Below are 14,505 nucleotides of genomic sequence, written 5' to 3'. Positions count from 1 at the left end.
CTAACTGGAAAATAAGTTATTAAATTAAAATAGTTTTTCATTTCTTCCCAAATGACTTTGTTCAAACTATTTTTTCCTGCAAGTATCCCAATTACATTCTAATTGTGTTTTCTATAAGATTCTGTTATATTATGCTTTTCAATTTGATAGAGGGAAGAGCCATCTAAAATGTTAAGGAAACATAGATAATGCAAAACATAAGCAGCATCATGTTTTTATAGATGAAAATATATATAACATTTACTTCTATCCCTAACTCTGTTGATATTAAAAATTATTTAAGGGTTAGAGATATAGCTTATTGGTTAAGAGCACATACCACTCTTATAGAGTCCCACAGTTCTGCTCCCCAACATCCAAATCAAGAGATAGCCACCAACTGCCTATAACTCTGCCTCTAGGATTTTCTACTTACTCTTCTTGCCCTATAGATACTCTCATTCAGAGGCACTCTCCTCCACATTCTCCCATACCCACACAAAAACATATTTTTTTAGAATAAAAATGAAACCTTTGAAAATATTATATTTATTCCTATCAAACTGAAACTGTGTAACTTTCAGGCACATGAATTCCCTGAATGACTACAAACAAATGTTAATATGTAGATATTCCCAAATGACAAGGAATTCACTTCAAATGAATTACCCAAATAAGGGAGATAATAGTTAAATTTCTGTAAACACCCTGTTTTGTATAAATTTATCCAAACATCAAATTAAATTCTATAAAGGTAATGTAATTGTGGGTTTTCAATGAAATCACTGTACTGTAATGTTTAAAAACTATGTTTAACCAACTTTGGAAACTTTCCTTTTCTACCTCCCAGGCTCTGGACTGAATGATGGGCAGTGGCATGAGGTTCGCTTTCTGGCCAAGGAAAACTTTGCAGTTCTTACCATTGATGGAGACGAAGCATCAGCAGTTCGGACCAATAGTCCTCTTCAAGTGAAGACTGGCGAGAAGTATTTCTTTGGAGGTAGGAAAGCCATGCTTTAGGTTAGCCGATACTTTACTTTAAAAAAGAAAAGGGTTTCAAAGAGTGTATAAAGTACTTGTATTTAATCCAAAGAACCTGGTAGATTTTAGGATAAAGAAAAAGCAAGGTGTCATTCCATTGAATTAAAAGGTTAAAGAAATTGCTGCTTCACAAAAAATGCTATTAATATGGTGACATCCTACCTACCCTTTGATTCAAATCTTCAAAGCATAAAGCATGAGAGTCTGTGCAATTTACATAATACTCTCTTCTAGAATCAGTGGCTTCAACTACAGATTGGTCACTCAATATATAGAAAATTCTCCTAAACCTTAGTCAATACTCAAGTTTGTGTTTATATGAATATATATTCCTATCTTGTATGTGCACTTTATTTTCCTGAAGTTGTTAGAGTGATTCCATCTAAGAGCACCTACCTTGTCTGTCAAGTTTCCTGCCCTATCCCCTACTCCTAAAGAACTTCCCAGAACATAACAGACAGCAAATAAATATTTATAAATGAATTAGTAAACTCTATAAAATAGAAAAGATAAGCAGTTTATTTTAAATAGTGTGGAAGAAGAAACACATGTTCTGGCAGTGACTGACTCCTAAATGTAAGAACTCGTGCTCCTAGGTGGGGATTTTCTGCCACTGTGGAGGGATAACTTCGAGAAGTTCTGAGTATGTCCTGAGTCACTAATCCGTGATAGTTTTGGGGTGTTTGTAGTACATTTTAAAGGTTCTCAGTGAATATTTGGTGAGTCAATGAAAGTGGGACAAAATGTCTTCTGAGTGAAGGAATGGAGTTGATTGATACAAACAAAAGCCACTCATTCAAATACTAGTTTCCCTCCAAGTGTGTGTTGAACATAATCAGCTTTGGGCCAAGAGTTCCCATGGTTGTCATAGTACATGGATTGCATTTGTCAGCGGAAAAGCTTTTGACAGTCTCCACTAATCTCCTATCTGGAAGGCTGTTTGCCATGGATGAGGTCACCAAAGGCCTAGAGTAGCTCCTATCCATCTCAGTCCAGTGGATAGACAAACTGCTGGAGCCTTACATTTGTGATATAGATTACAGGATGTGGTGTGCTGTACTTTATTGCTTTATAGATTTGAGTTTTGAAAACCCTGTCAGGAGGATATTGACTTCCTCTTGAGTCTTTGTTCTGCCTTTAAGATACGCCGCCATATAGAATCATGATTTTTGTTTTGTTTTGTTTTTAAATCATGTCCTCATCAACTGAGTCCTCCAAGTGTGTAAAAAACATATCGCAACTCCAAATCTCAGCTAACTGCTAGAACATTAAGATACCGGGTGAGGTACTGAGACACTGCACAAATATAAGCTTCAAGAGATTCTAAGACATATGTTGTCAAGAACAGGATGCAGGTGAACCTGAATTAATGCCCACCCTGCCCCACTGAGATTCCTCTGAAAGACAACAGCTACCAGAAGTAGGAGAGAAGGAAGGATAAAGAATGATGGCATTTCCAGTCTATGAAAGCCCTAAGCAAAGGCTTGCAATAAGTGAAGCTCCTGGCTGTGTTGCATCATCTTGACTGTTTCCAGTAGGATGTGCTCCCATGGTTCTGTGCCTGCTCACTGGCAATTCTAGGACAGGTCAAGCTTCTGATGATGCACTTCCTCCACCTTGTTCTTGTGTGAGAATACACAAATCACAAAGCAAGCAATCTTTGGGGATATTTCTTCAGCAAAGGAGGTCATAGATGGTTTAGCTGTTATCTCTACCTCTTGACTGAAATTCCTTAACACTTCATTAATTTTAATAATTGAGATAATAATAAAAGAAGCAATTATATTTATTTATCAACCAATTACTGGATAATAGGCTTTTTAGATAGCAGCCAGGGCCCATGGTTATATGTGTACAGCTTTAAGTTTCTAACATTACTTAGGCCATTATTTTTAATATCCTCTCTGTTTTCATTGGAAAGGAACAGCTGTGGTAAGAAAGTTCTTGGCTTCTATGGAAAAGGGGAAGTCTAAAGAGCATAGGCTGAGCATGCAGCTCACAAGAAAGTACCAGATGTAAGAGGCAATGGCACAGGAGAGCTTTCTGAGTTTCACAGTACTGATACTAATGAGGTTTAATAGAGGGAGTGTCCATCCATTTCTAGTTTCTAATCTAGACACACCAGTATCCATGTCTAGCCATTGTCACCTACAGTACCAGGGCCACATCGAGTGATTGGCTTAACCAGTCACATCTCTTTCGCCAAGTTTTCTCTCTGAAGGCAAGAAATGCAAAATCAATGTGCTGTTGATGTAGTCTGATGAGGACTATCTTCCTGACTTTCAGACAACCCTTTTCTTATTGTGTCTTCACACTGTATAGGATGGAAGAAGGATTAGGAGGATGTTGAGAGAATAAAAGAATCTCCTCCATATCTGTTCTTATGAGGAAGCTAATCTCATCCTGAGGATTCTACCCTCATGGTCTAACTACTACCCAGAGACCCTCAACCTCAGTTTTATACCATGATGGGGATGGTGATAAGATTTCCATATATAAATTCTGAGGAGGGTACACAGGTAGTCTGTTACACTAGTCTTTCAGCCCTCACTTAAGTAGACCAGAAGTTAAGTAGCTAACTAGATAGATATGCAAATATATACAAATATGAAGTATTTCCCTATTGGATTTATTTAGGAGTATTGTCCCAGGACTTGTGGTCCTTACCTATGAAATAATGCCAGCCTTCCTCTGTACAACTGAGTCTCTGAAAATTCCTTACAGAACCTACATGCACTATAAATTTGTCATGTAAAGCTTCTAGATGGAGTCTTAGAAATTGCTGGGTTAACTGGGCTGTTATACAATTTTTGAATAACTTGGAAGCACCTGGCTTAGGATCATATTTTTTTAGGTCTCTGAAGTTCGTTTTCTAACTTCGTTTTGTTTCACTCCAAAAATCACAGGAGTCAGAAATATTTTACCAAATGATATTTTTCTGTGATCTGAAAATGGAAGTCTGGGAAAAGGAGTTTGTGGTGTGTATTAGACTCATAGGGCTGCTATAACAAGGTTCCACAAACTCAGTGACATCAATCAGTAGAGATTTATTCTCAGGTTTGGATACAGGAAATTTAGAGCCAGGTTATGAGGTATCAGAAGATCTGTGTTCTCTTTGAAGGATGTAGGCAAGGAGTCTTTGACTTCTATAGCTAGTGAGAGTTTTTAGCAATCCTTGGTACTCCTTCTGTGATAGACCTTCATGTCTGCATCTATCTTCAAATCTTCTGAGTGTCTGTGTCTGTTTCCTCCTGATAAGGACAGGAGGTGTAGATTTAGAGCCCACCCTAGCCACTTTTACCTCATCATCCTCTGGATACCTCCATGACAACGTTATTTCCAAATTAGACTACATGCCCAGATCCAGCTTAGAATATTAGCATACCTTTTAGAACAACACAAACAGCTCATTCATAATAAGCTATAGGTTAGCTGCGTAAGTCCCTCTGTGTTTGTTACATTCTCAGTGCTGTCACTTAATACATGACCAGACAAAATTGAACACAAGGAAGTTTCATTCTTATTCACAATCTGAGGACACTCCTAACAGGGAAGTCATAGGGCCAGCTAATGCTATAGAGGCTGGAGTATATGGCAGCTGCTTGCTCATACCTCATTGGTCGAGGAAGCAGAGAGAAGACAGTAATAGCAATCTTAAGGACTATTCATTAGAATTCTACTTGCTCCAGCAAGGTCTCCTCTCCCAAATGTTCATCAGCATCCCAAAACAGTACCACTAGCTATGGCCCAAGCATTCAAATATATGAACTTACAGGGGCATTTTACATTCAAATCATGACACTCTCTAGTTGCCATATTTCCTAAAACAGACCCCCAACTTCTGATTTTCTATTATGTGTTTTCAAAGATGGATCTTATAGGAGTTAAACATCAATCACAAACTTAAGAAACTATAGCTAAAGGGGAGAGTCAAACAAACACCATCAGGGAAAACTAGAGCCTAGGGCCCACGGGGTGAAATGATTGTTGTTGGCTAAATTTACAAATGGAACTTTGTGACCTCTAAATAGTGCCAAATATAGATGTATGAGGAAATCAATAGAAAGTGTTTCTGAGAGAAGCCAAACTGGTGTATCAGAGTGTCCAAACTCATTACTCTTAAATGTTAGAAGTCTCTGTGTAAAACCAAACATGTAAAAGGAAAACAGTAGGGAAAGGCATCATTGTAATGAAAGAATCTACAGGTGTAAGGAAGCAACATTAACTGGGTGAGAAGAGAACAGCAAGTAGTGTGTATCTGAGATTGAGTCAGCAAACAACTGGAGCCAAGCCAAGCTGTGGGACAAGGGGTGGAAATCTGCCTCCGTGGCTTTGTAAGTTTTCTAAAGCAGAATTTAAAATTTGACTTTGAATTTTGCTGCAGTAAGAAGCTAGTATAGTAAAAGAAATGAATGTATTAGAGACCTTTATCATAAATAAAAATAGTAATGAGAACAAACCACACTGACAAAGGAATGCCCCTTAAAATCTGCCTTACCCTTCTTTATTGGCACCTTTCCCAAATAAATACATTGTCATGCTTAGCTTTTGTTGTCCACTTGACACAAGCTAGAATCACTTGGGAAGGGTATAAATGAGAAATTCTCCACACTGGGTTGGCCTGTGGTCATTTCTGTGGGTGACTGCCTTAACTAAGTTCACTGATGTGGGAAGATAGAGCCCACTGTGAACAGCACCATTCCCTATGCAGAGAGTATAAGAGAACTTACTTATAAGTACGTTCTTAAGGGTGCATAAGAATTGTGTAGGAGCAGAGAAATCAAGCTTGAATTCAAGCAAGAAAGCATATATCCACTATTTCTCTCTGACATTTGTGGGGCATTTACCCACCAACCCCACAGTTTGCTGGAGTTTTCTTGAGTGCGAGGAGCAGGAAATATTAGATAGAAGCATTTAGATTGTTGAGATAAACAGACAGAAAATAAAGGACAGCCTTGAGTGGGCCTGGAACCTTTTCCAATGAGCCCTGACTGTCTCTGCCCCAGGGTATTTATAGAGACGCCAAGGGGTGGAGCTAAAGAACTCCCCCCAGCACAACCAAGTGCAGACCATCTCAGACATCTGCACTCAGGTCCATGGTCCTAATCATCCTCCCTATGCGGATATGCTGAGTAAAGTCACAAGGAACCTGAAACCAGGCTCCCACAGAGATGGACTGTGGATATGATATGATTACCTTTGTGAAATCTCTGCCTCAACTTCCCTACAACGATGAACTGTTCCCTGGCATTGTAGCTGAAGTAGATTCCTTTCTCCTTTGAGTTGCTTTTTTTTTTTTTTTCAGGGTTATTTTATCACAGCAACAGAAGTGAAGCTAGGACACACATAATTAAGAGGAAATTGGGATCAGGAGATGGTTCAGTGGATAAAGCACTTACTATATAAGCATGAGGTCCAGAGTCTAGATCCCCAGAACTCATATAGAAGTCCAGTGCCATTGATGGCTGGCTTACAATTCCAGCCTGTTCAGAAAGCATAGATCCCAAAACCAAGCTGGCTCACCAAATTAGTCAATTCATAAGATCTAGCTGCAAATGAGAAATCCTGCCTCAATGAATAAGATGAAGAGTGTTTGAAGAAGACCTCCAATATCAACCTCTGGCATGCCACATGTGCTAATGTACACATATATACTCAAAAACATGCAAACATGCATGCATCTCACATGAGACATATGCAAAAAAGAAATTGAGTCATCTTGATATTATACTGTGTCTGTACATTTGTATAATATTCATCAATTACCATGTATAGCAAGGAAGAATGCTTCAAGGAACCTCCTTAGTACCATGGGGTTGTGCATATATACCTCATTATCATCAAGAAATTTCCCCCACATGTAGCTAGAGTTTTCCTGCCTTGCCCACAGTCAGGACAAATCTTTGTCACTTGCCAGTCCCACAGCTGCTCAGACCCAACCAAGTAAACACAGAGACTTATATTGTTTACAAACTGTATGGCCGTGGCAGGCTTCTTGCTAACTGTTCTTATAGCTTAAACTAATCCATTTCCATAAATCTATACCTTGCCACGTGGCTCGTGGCTTACCAGCATCTTCACATGCTGCTTGTCATGGTGGCGGCTGGCAGTGTCTCTGACTCAGCCTTCCACTTCCCAGAATTCTTCTCCTCCTTGTCCCACCTATACTTCCTCCTGCCTGACTACTGGCCAATCAGTGTTTTATTTACTAACCAATCAGAGCAACACATTTGCCATACAGAACATCCCACAGCACCCACATTTATCAGGTAAGTGTTGGGCAAGTTTGCAGGTTTATACTTGAAAGGATCTCTTAGGAAACATCTTCAAAACAAATATGGGGACTTTCCTGAGAATTTAAGTCCTTAAACTGGATCAGTGTTCCATTTTCTCTTTGCTGGTTGAAATAATACGCAATAGATTTAACATTTTCTAAGCCTGCATTTCCAAATCCCCAGACTTTGCTTCCAAATATGCTTTGATTTCAACTCTTCTATTATAGAACTGAGACTCTACTTTCGTTCATTTATATCCAGAGGGATTACAATGCTGGGTATAACTAAGAGCCTACAGATGATGCTTGAAACATCACATGACTGAAGAGGTGGCATTACCTTAATCCTCAAACAACTGAGGTTGCCCCCACCTCCAATGGTTCCATGTGCTTTGCATTCTAAAGTCATCATTTCACATCACATTTGTGGTTGTCCTGTTAATAGACACCTACTCTAACTTCCATGTCAAGAACCTCTGCTTGTGGCCTTATGGGATCTCACCTGATTAGACAAGGTCCCCTTTTCTCAAAGCCAGCAGATTGTAGAAGCTGACCACCCTGGCATTTCAGAATGTTTTCACAGCCACACCCAGGTTAGTGTGTTACAGACTAGGTTTCACACTGAGGCCTCTACAGATTGACACTCAAACTATCATCATAATGTACTTTTTCATACCTCAGATATGAGATGTCAAATAATATAATCAAATGTTTTGTATAATATACAGCTAAATTAGATTGCTATAGGAATTTTCTAGTAATAATTTCCATGATTTCTACAGCCTCATCTTTCCATTTCATTATTTTATACATGTTGCTGCTTCTATTCCCTTCAATAATGCTTTTACTAAAAAAAAAAAAAAAAAAATAGGTGTAAATGTCAGAAGACAGTTTACAGAATCAAATGGCCTGGGCTTATGGGGGTTCATAGAGACTGAACTGACAACCAGGGAGCCTGCAGAGACTGACCTGGATACTCTGCATGTGTGTTACAGTTGTGTAGCTTGGCCCTCTTGTGGGACTCCTAACATTGGGAACAGGGGCTGTCCCCAACGCTTTTACGGGCCTTTCTGACCCTACTCCTCATGCTGGGTCGCCTTGTCCAGCCTTAATACATGGGGAGGTGCTTAGTCTTACTGCAAGCTGATATGCCATGTTTTGTTGGTACTCATGAGAGACCAGCCATTTCTTGGACAGAGATTGAGGGGGAGTGGACTGGGGATGGGAATAGAGGGGCATGGGGGAGGGACTGGGAGGAGAGGAGGGAAGGGAAACTGGCTGAGTTGTAAAATAAATAAATTTATTCTAAAAATAGGTGTAAATGTTTCTAAGATAAAGTATTTCCACTAAACTAGTACTAATAGTAAATAGGACTATTATGTCTCTAACCCTAATCCTTTCCTCTTGTCCCATTGCAATAAATTTTCAACTAATTTCTAATTGGGGCAATATTTTGTTTGATGTGTGTGTGTGTGTGTGTGTGTGTGTGTGTGTGTGTGTGTGTTTGTGCCTGCCTGTGTTACACTAACAACTTCTTTTTCTAGATACTCCTTTTGCTGATAGGTTTGTGTCTTGTTATATAAGTCATTTCTGGTCTACTCTTTTATATAGTTCTTAGTGAGTTCCCTACTCTGGGAGACTTTACCAGTCTCCTCCCCCAGGTGTTTTTGGCCCATTCCCACATGTTCCAGACCCTCCTCTAGTTGAGCTTCCTAGAGCCCTTTCATCCCACTCTGCTTTCCTACCTAACCACACTTGTCCAGCAGATTTTAATCACTTCTTACCAACCACTTCTTTTCTTAGTTTTCTGTCTATTGTTGGAGTCACCCTAGCGGAGCTCTCAGAGGGCAAAGATAAATGGCTTTTGTATGCTTTAATGCAACTCAAGTGTTCTCAGTTTGAGAAATAATAGTTTCTAACTATGCATTTATTCATTGACTGGATTAACATTCCTATGGACACATTTAATGATGGCATGCACAAGGGGCTACAGTACTTCTTGCCTCCAGTGACATTGTAATATTCCACTCTCATCCCCCAAATGAAACAAGGGTGGTTGTGCAGGTAAAGAGAGGTCTCTGGCTACAATGAGGGCACTGTGAGACTTTGCATTGTCTTGAACATATGAACAACTATATACAAGCTATAAACAACTCTTTGTTAGATCAGATGAAATGATGCATGGAAATACCAATGTGCAGCTAAAACACCTTAGGGCTAGAAAGTTCTTTGCAACGTGCTAAAGATTTGTAATTTAAAATGAGATGTTAGAGAATGCCTGCAGTAAGAAGATGGAAGAGGCCTCAGGGAGTGGAGACACCCAGAGAAAATGCAAGAGAACATCTCTAGTATTCAGAGAAGTGTGAACACATATATAACTGGAATGTATAGACGGTTTAGGAAAGGTGTGAGTGTGGATTGGGGTGCACTGAGGAGATAGTGCATTGTCTTGAACAGTGATCAGGGTTGGATCAGATGAATCTTATATTTTTGATTATCCTTAGGCTGTTTTGAGAATGGTACAATTATTCCTGGTAAACAGAGACAGATTAGATTGATGATAGCTATGGAACAAGTGAAAAATGATCAGGTCTGGATATACAGTAGAAGATGCTAGCCAACAGGACTGTCTGACACGTGGGTACAGGAAGTAACCTGAAAAGATCAAAGATGTCACCGCTCTATCTGATAAAAAGGATTGTGTGTACCTTTTTTTTTTTTTTTTTTTTTTACTATTCCATGCTGTCTCTTTCTGAGCCACACTCAGTCAGGGTTCACTGGGTTGTGTTCCCCCAAAGAGCCGCTCCTATCTGGTACATCCTAAATCTAAGAAGCTATTATCTTATATGAGTTGTAACCAACCATTTTGCCTTCAGTAGTAACAAGACCAAAAGCCACTCCATGCTCAGCCACCACACATACTCTTCCACAAACCCTAACATCCTCTCTCTCCTGGTTTCCTCTCGTGGGCTCTCAGTCAATTTCCAAAAATTCTCCAACATGGGGAGTAATGATGGTGAGGAATCTGCTTACTCAGAAGCAGCTCTTGTGCACTAAGATTTCAAATAATCTCCTATGTAGAAGCCACTTTTCTGTTAAAAACAAGTCATGGAAGAGAAGTCTGGCTCAGTCAAGATGCTGTTACAGAAGCAGTCTTAGTCCACAGATAAATTCCCACTACATATACTTCCAGCTTGAAAATACAACTTAATAATGTGTTCCTTCTGGTTTCTGTTGTATCCATGGCAAAATTCTACAGTTGAGACTGGAGAGGATTAGGAAGTCAGTGATTTATGGTTCTAAGAAACCTAATTGGGCCAGGCGGTGGTGGCGCACGCCTTTAATCCCAGCACTCGGAGGCAGAGGCAGGCGGATCTTTGTGAGTTTGAGGCCAGCCTGGTCTACAGAGTGAGTTCCAGGAAAGGCACAAAGCTACACAGAGAAACCCTGTCTTGAAAAATCAAAAAAAAAAAAAAAAAAAAAAAAAAAAGAAAGAAAGAAAGAAACCTAATTGGTTACTTAATACAAAATAATTATCCTTGAAAATGTACACAGAAGCAACAAAAATGGACTCAGAAGGTTGTATTTATGTATTTGTGCATGTATGATTGTTTATATACAAAACAATCAAAGAAAAAGGGAGTAGGGGGACATGGGAGGAGTTAAAGGAAGGGAATATGGGAAGGTCTGGAGGGAGAAAGGGGAAAGGAGGAAGTATGTAATTAAATTTTAATTAAAAATGTATTTAAAGAAACAAAATTGTACTTGCAAAAAATGTAAGTAAATAAATTTACATTTAGCATCATCCACATTCACTTATGTCTTAAGCAAAGTTTAATTATACAGAGCAACTACTTGCTTATGAAAATTCCTGAATCAATGTTTGTTAATCTATGCAAATTCTTTTTTCAATTAAAAAATCATATTTATCAATATTGAAGTACTTAGATAGCCTTCCTCACACTGATGTCATATGCTTCTCTTTGAAATATTAGTTTGGTATTAATGGCAAAAGCCTACTGTTTCTAACCAATTAACATTTTATTAAATTTTAGAATGATAAATAAGAAAATCACAATTCAAAATCTTCATAATTTTTGTTAGCAGTTTATTCAATTTAGACTAACATAATAATATGATTGAAATTCAGCCTTCTTTACAGCTTCTGAACATATCTGCTAACATGTTGCTTTCATTTTCTTTGGGGTTTTCATTCTTTCACTCCAGTCCATTATGATGTGATACTTCTACTATTCTGTCTATGGTAACGGATACAATATACTTAGTTTCTCAAGCAAGTTTAGACACTACAGAACTAATTGCTCATGAAAGTGTTTTGAGTCATTATTTGTTTAAATTGTTTCCTCACTTTTTAAAAATGCATTTCAAACCCTTTCTACCTTGTCAGGACAAGGAAGGAGTCTCTTTGTTCCCCAATCAGATTACCAATAGACTTTTGATTATTGTTTTATTTGTTGTTGCTATTATTGTTGCTTCTTGTTTTTAAATTATATACATAAAAGAAAATGGCAAAAGAAGAGGGAAAAAAACAGAGATCCACCTGCCTCTGCCTCGAAATGCTGGGATTAAAGGTATTAACCACCACTGCTAGGGTAAAATTAAATATGTTAACCTCAGTACTCACGTTTCTGCTTGGAGATGGGAGAGTGTTTAGTATGTAGCCAAAGGTTCACGTGACTTTTTACAGCTCCCAGAAGTACAAGTTGATCAGCTGTGTGATCTGATCTAATTATAACCACAATTATTAGGAAAATCTACCCACCCTGCCTTTTTCTGACTCTTCCTACTGTTTTGCATTAGGAACATTAAGATGTGGGACAAACTTGTATGAAGGTTTCAAAGAAAAGAAATTACAAAAAGAATTACAAAAGGTTTCAAGAATTAGTTTGACCCTATTTTCAGGGAACATTGACAGTTGCTTTCTTCTCTCCTTGTATCTGTTTAGCTACTGAGAAATCACTAACCTGAAAGAACACAACATTCTCACTGTGGAATTAATATAGAAATCTGAGTTAAAAGGTTTTTTTTCATAGATTTTTTTAAAAGAAAATGTTTTCTATAACTAAATGACTCTTAAGTAGGAAAACAAAACAAAACTTGCCAAACTATAAAACTCTGATAACTTATATGTTTGATACAGATATATCACATGTGTCAAGTGATTACTTGGAGAATATAAATATTTCACTTTTATAAATCATCCTATATAATTGACGCAAAAATGCTCCCCATTCCACCACCAAAAGAACTGTATTGTTTACTCCTCTGCATGAGTAACTAGTGTTTAAGAATCTTCAGTGGTACTTGCGAACGCATGCTAAGGAAGATTGTATTCAGCTTACGATGATGGGGACAGGCCAAACCCGGATTTGTAGTAAGACAGAGAAATTGTGCTCACTGTACAATGTGCAGGAACAAGTAAAAAAAAAAAAAAAGGATGTACAGAGAAGGTGGTACAGACTGTGGGTCAGCAGATGGGAAAGTACTGAGAGGAAACAGCAGGGGTTAAGCAGATGCTGAGTAGGAACCTCACAGGATTCTTTGTAGAGAATGCCCAGGGTACTCAGATACCACCTTCGAGACAGAGGATAAGAAGGGGTCCTGATCAGATAAGGGGAGATCCAATGTTTAAGGCAGGATGCTTTGGCTACATTGGCACGGCAAGATTCTTGGCTGAAACTTGGTCATATAGAGGCACACACATTAGCCAATAAAGCTCACAAGGAAGACACAAAGAGGGGGGACTCATGGATCACCCTGGGAAGGGAAAATAGATGAGATCTCCATGAGTAAATTGGAGATGAGGGATGGACAACGGAGGGTAGGGGATGGGGGATGAAAACATAGGGGAACAGGATGGTGGAGCTGGAACATGGATGGAGTGGGAGAGCAATGAAAGAGATAGCATGATAGAGAAATCATGGGGATTGGGAGAAACCGAGTGCTAGGGAAGTTCCCAGGAATCTACAAGGATAACCCCAGCTTAGACTACTAGCAATAGTGGAGAGGGTGCCTGAACTGGCTTACCCCAGTAATCAGATCAGTAAATACCCTAATTGTCATAATAGAGCCTTTCTCCAGCAACTGATGAGTAGTTATAGAGATCCATAGTCAAACACCAGGCTAAGATCCATGAGTCTAGTCAAAGAAAGAGAAGAGGGATTCTGTGAGCAAGGAACATCAAGATCATGATGGGGAAACCTACAGAGACAACCAAACCAAACTAGTGGAAACTCATGAAATTTAGACCAGCATCTAGGAGCCTCCACAGGACCAGATTAATCCCTCTGCATAAGCAAAAACAGTTCTATAGCTTGATCTGCTTAAGGGGATCCCAGGCAGTAGGATCAGGATCCATCCATAGTGCATGAGTGGATATTTTGGAACCCACTATATACGGTGAGACACCTTACACAGCCTTGAGGCAGGGGGAGGGATTTGGATCTGCCTCTACTGAATGTACCAGGCCCTGCTGACTCCCCTTACCTTCTTGTAGGAGGTATGGGGGGGGTGAGGAGGGAGACTGGAGGAGTGGGAGGAGGGAAGAAGGGGATCTGTGATTGGTATGTAAAATGAATAAAATGAATTAAAAAATTCTTAATAAAAAAGTAAGAAATTAAAAAAAAGCTCAAAGCCTGAAAAAAGTGTTACTAAAGTCATTATCAGGAGTCACTCAATGTATGTGAGAAGTTGTTAATACAGAATCAGACAAGTAAAGATCTGCAGGCAAGTATGACTCCAGAAAAGTGTGTGGATTTACGTAGGACTGGCATGAAAAGTGAAGAGAAAGAAAAAAGACTGGGTAGGGAGCCACAGGTGAGAGCACAGCTCTGACCCAGACTTGTCAATCACAACAAGGTGTCTTCGGCTCTGTATCAGGCAGGGATGGCCAGGCTGTGTTCTGCCTCTTGCTGTGTTACTGCCTAGAGGGGAGTTGAGGATCATCTGGGGCTCATAATTATAGACACAATCATAATTTCTAGATGGTGCCAAATGTAGACAAATTTCTAAATGGTCTTATTAAATAAAAAACATGGAGCCAAATGTAGGGGTAAAAACCTTAGAGAGATCAGGGAAATAGGGAAAACCACCAGCCAACCTCACCTCACCAACTCTGCAGCTTCCAAATGTGAGTTACTTCCTGTCTTACCCATGCCTTTATTGCCTTGCTGTTCTGCCCTCTCATTGGC

General features: G+C 39.2%; 1 protein-coding gene across 1 annotated transcript in view; it reads left to right on the top strand.

Annotated features, from left to right (window-relative positions):
• Cntnap2 (contactin associated protein 2) overlaps nt 1–14,505 on the top strand; it is a 2,034,995-nt gene that overhangs the window by 1,022,922 nt on the left and 997,568 nt on the right. Inside the window, exon 9 of the mRNA XM_028876400.2 lies at nt 830–979. Coding sequence (XP_028732233.1) covers nt 830–979 — 150 coding nt within the window. The remainder of the gene's footprint in view (nt 1–829; nt 980–14,505) is intronic.

The sequence above is a fragment of the Peromyscus leucopus genome, chromosome 3 (assembly GCF_004664715.2).
Source record: "Peromyscus leucopus breed LL Stock chromosome 3, UCI_PerLeu_2.1, whole genome shotgun sequence".
NCBI lineage: Eukaryota > Metazoa > Chordata > Mammalia > Rodentia > Cricetidae > Peromyscus > Peromyscus leucopus.
This window is presented reverse-complemented; position numbering and strand designations above follow the sequence as displayed.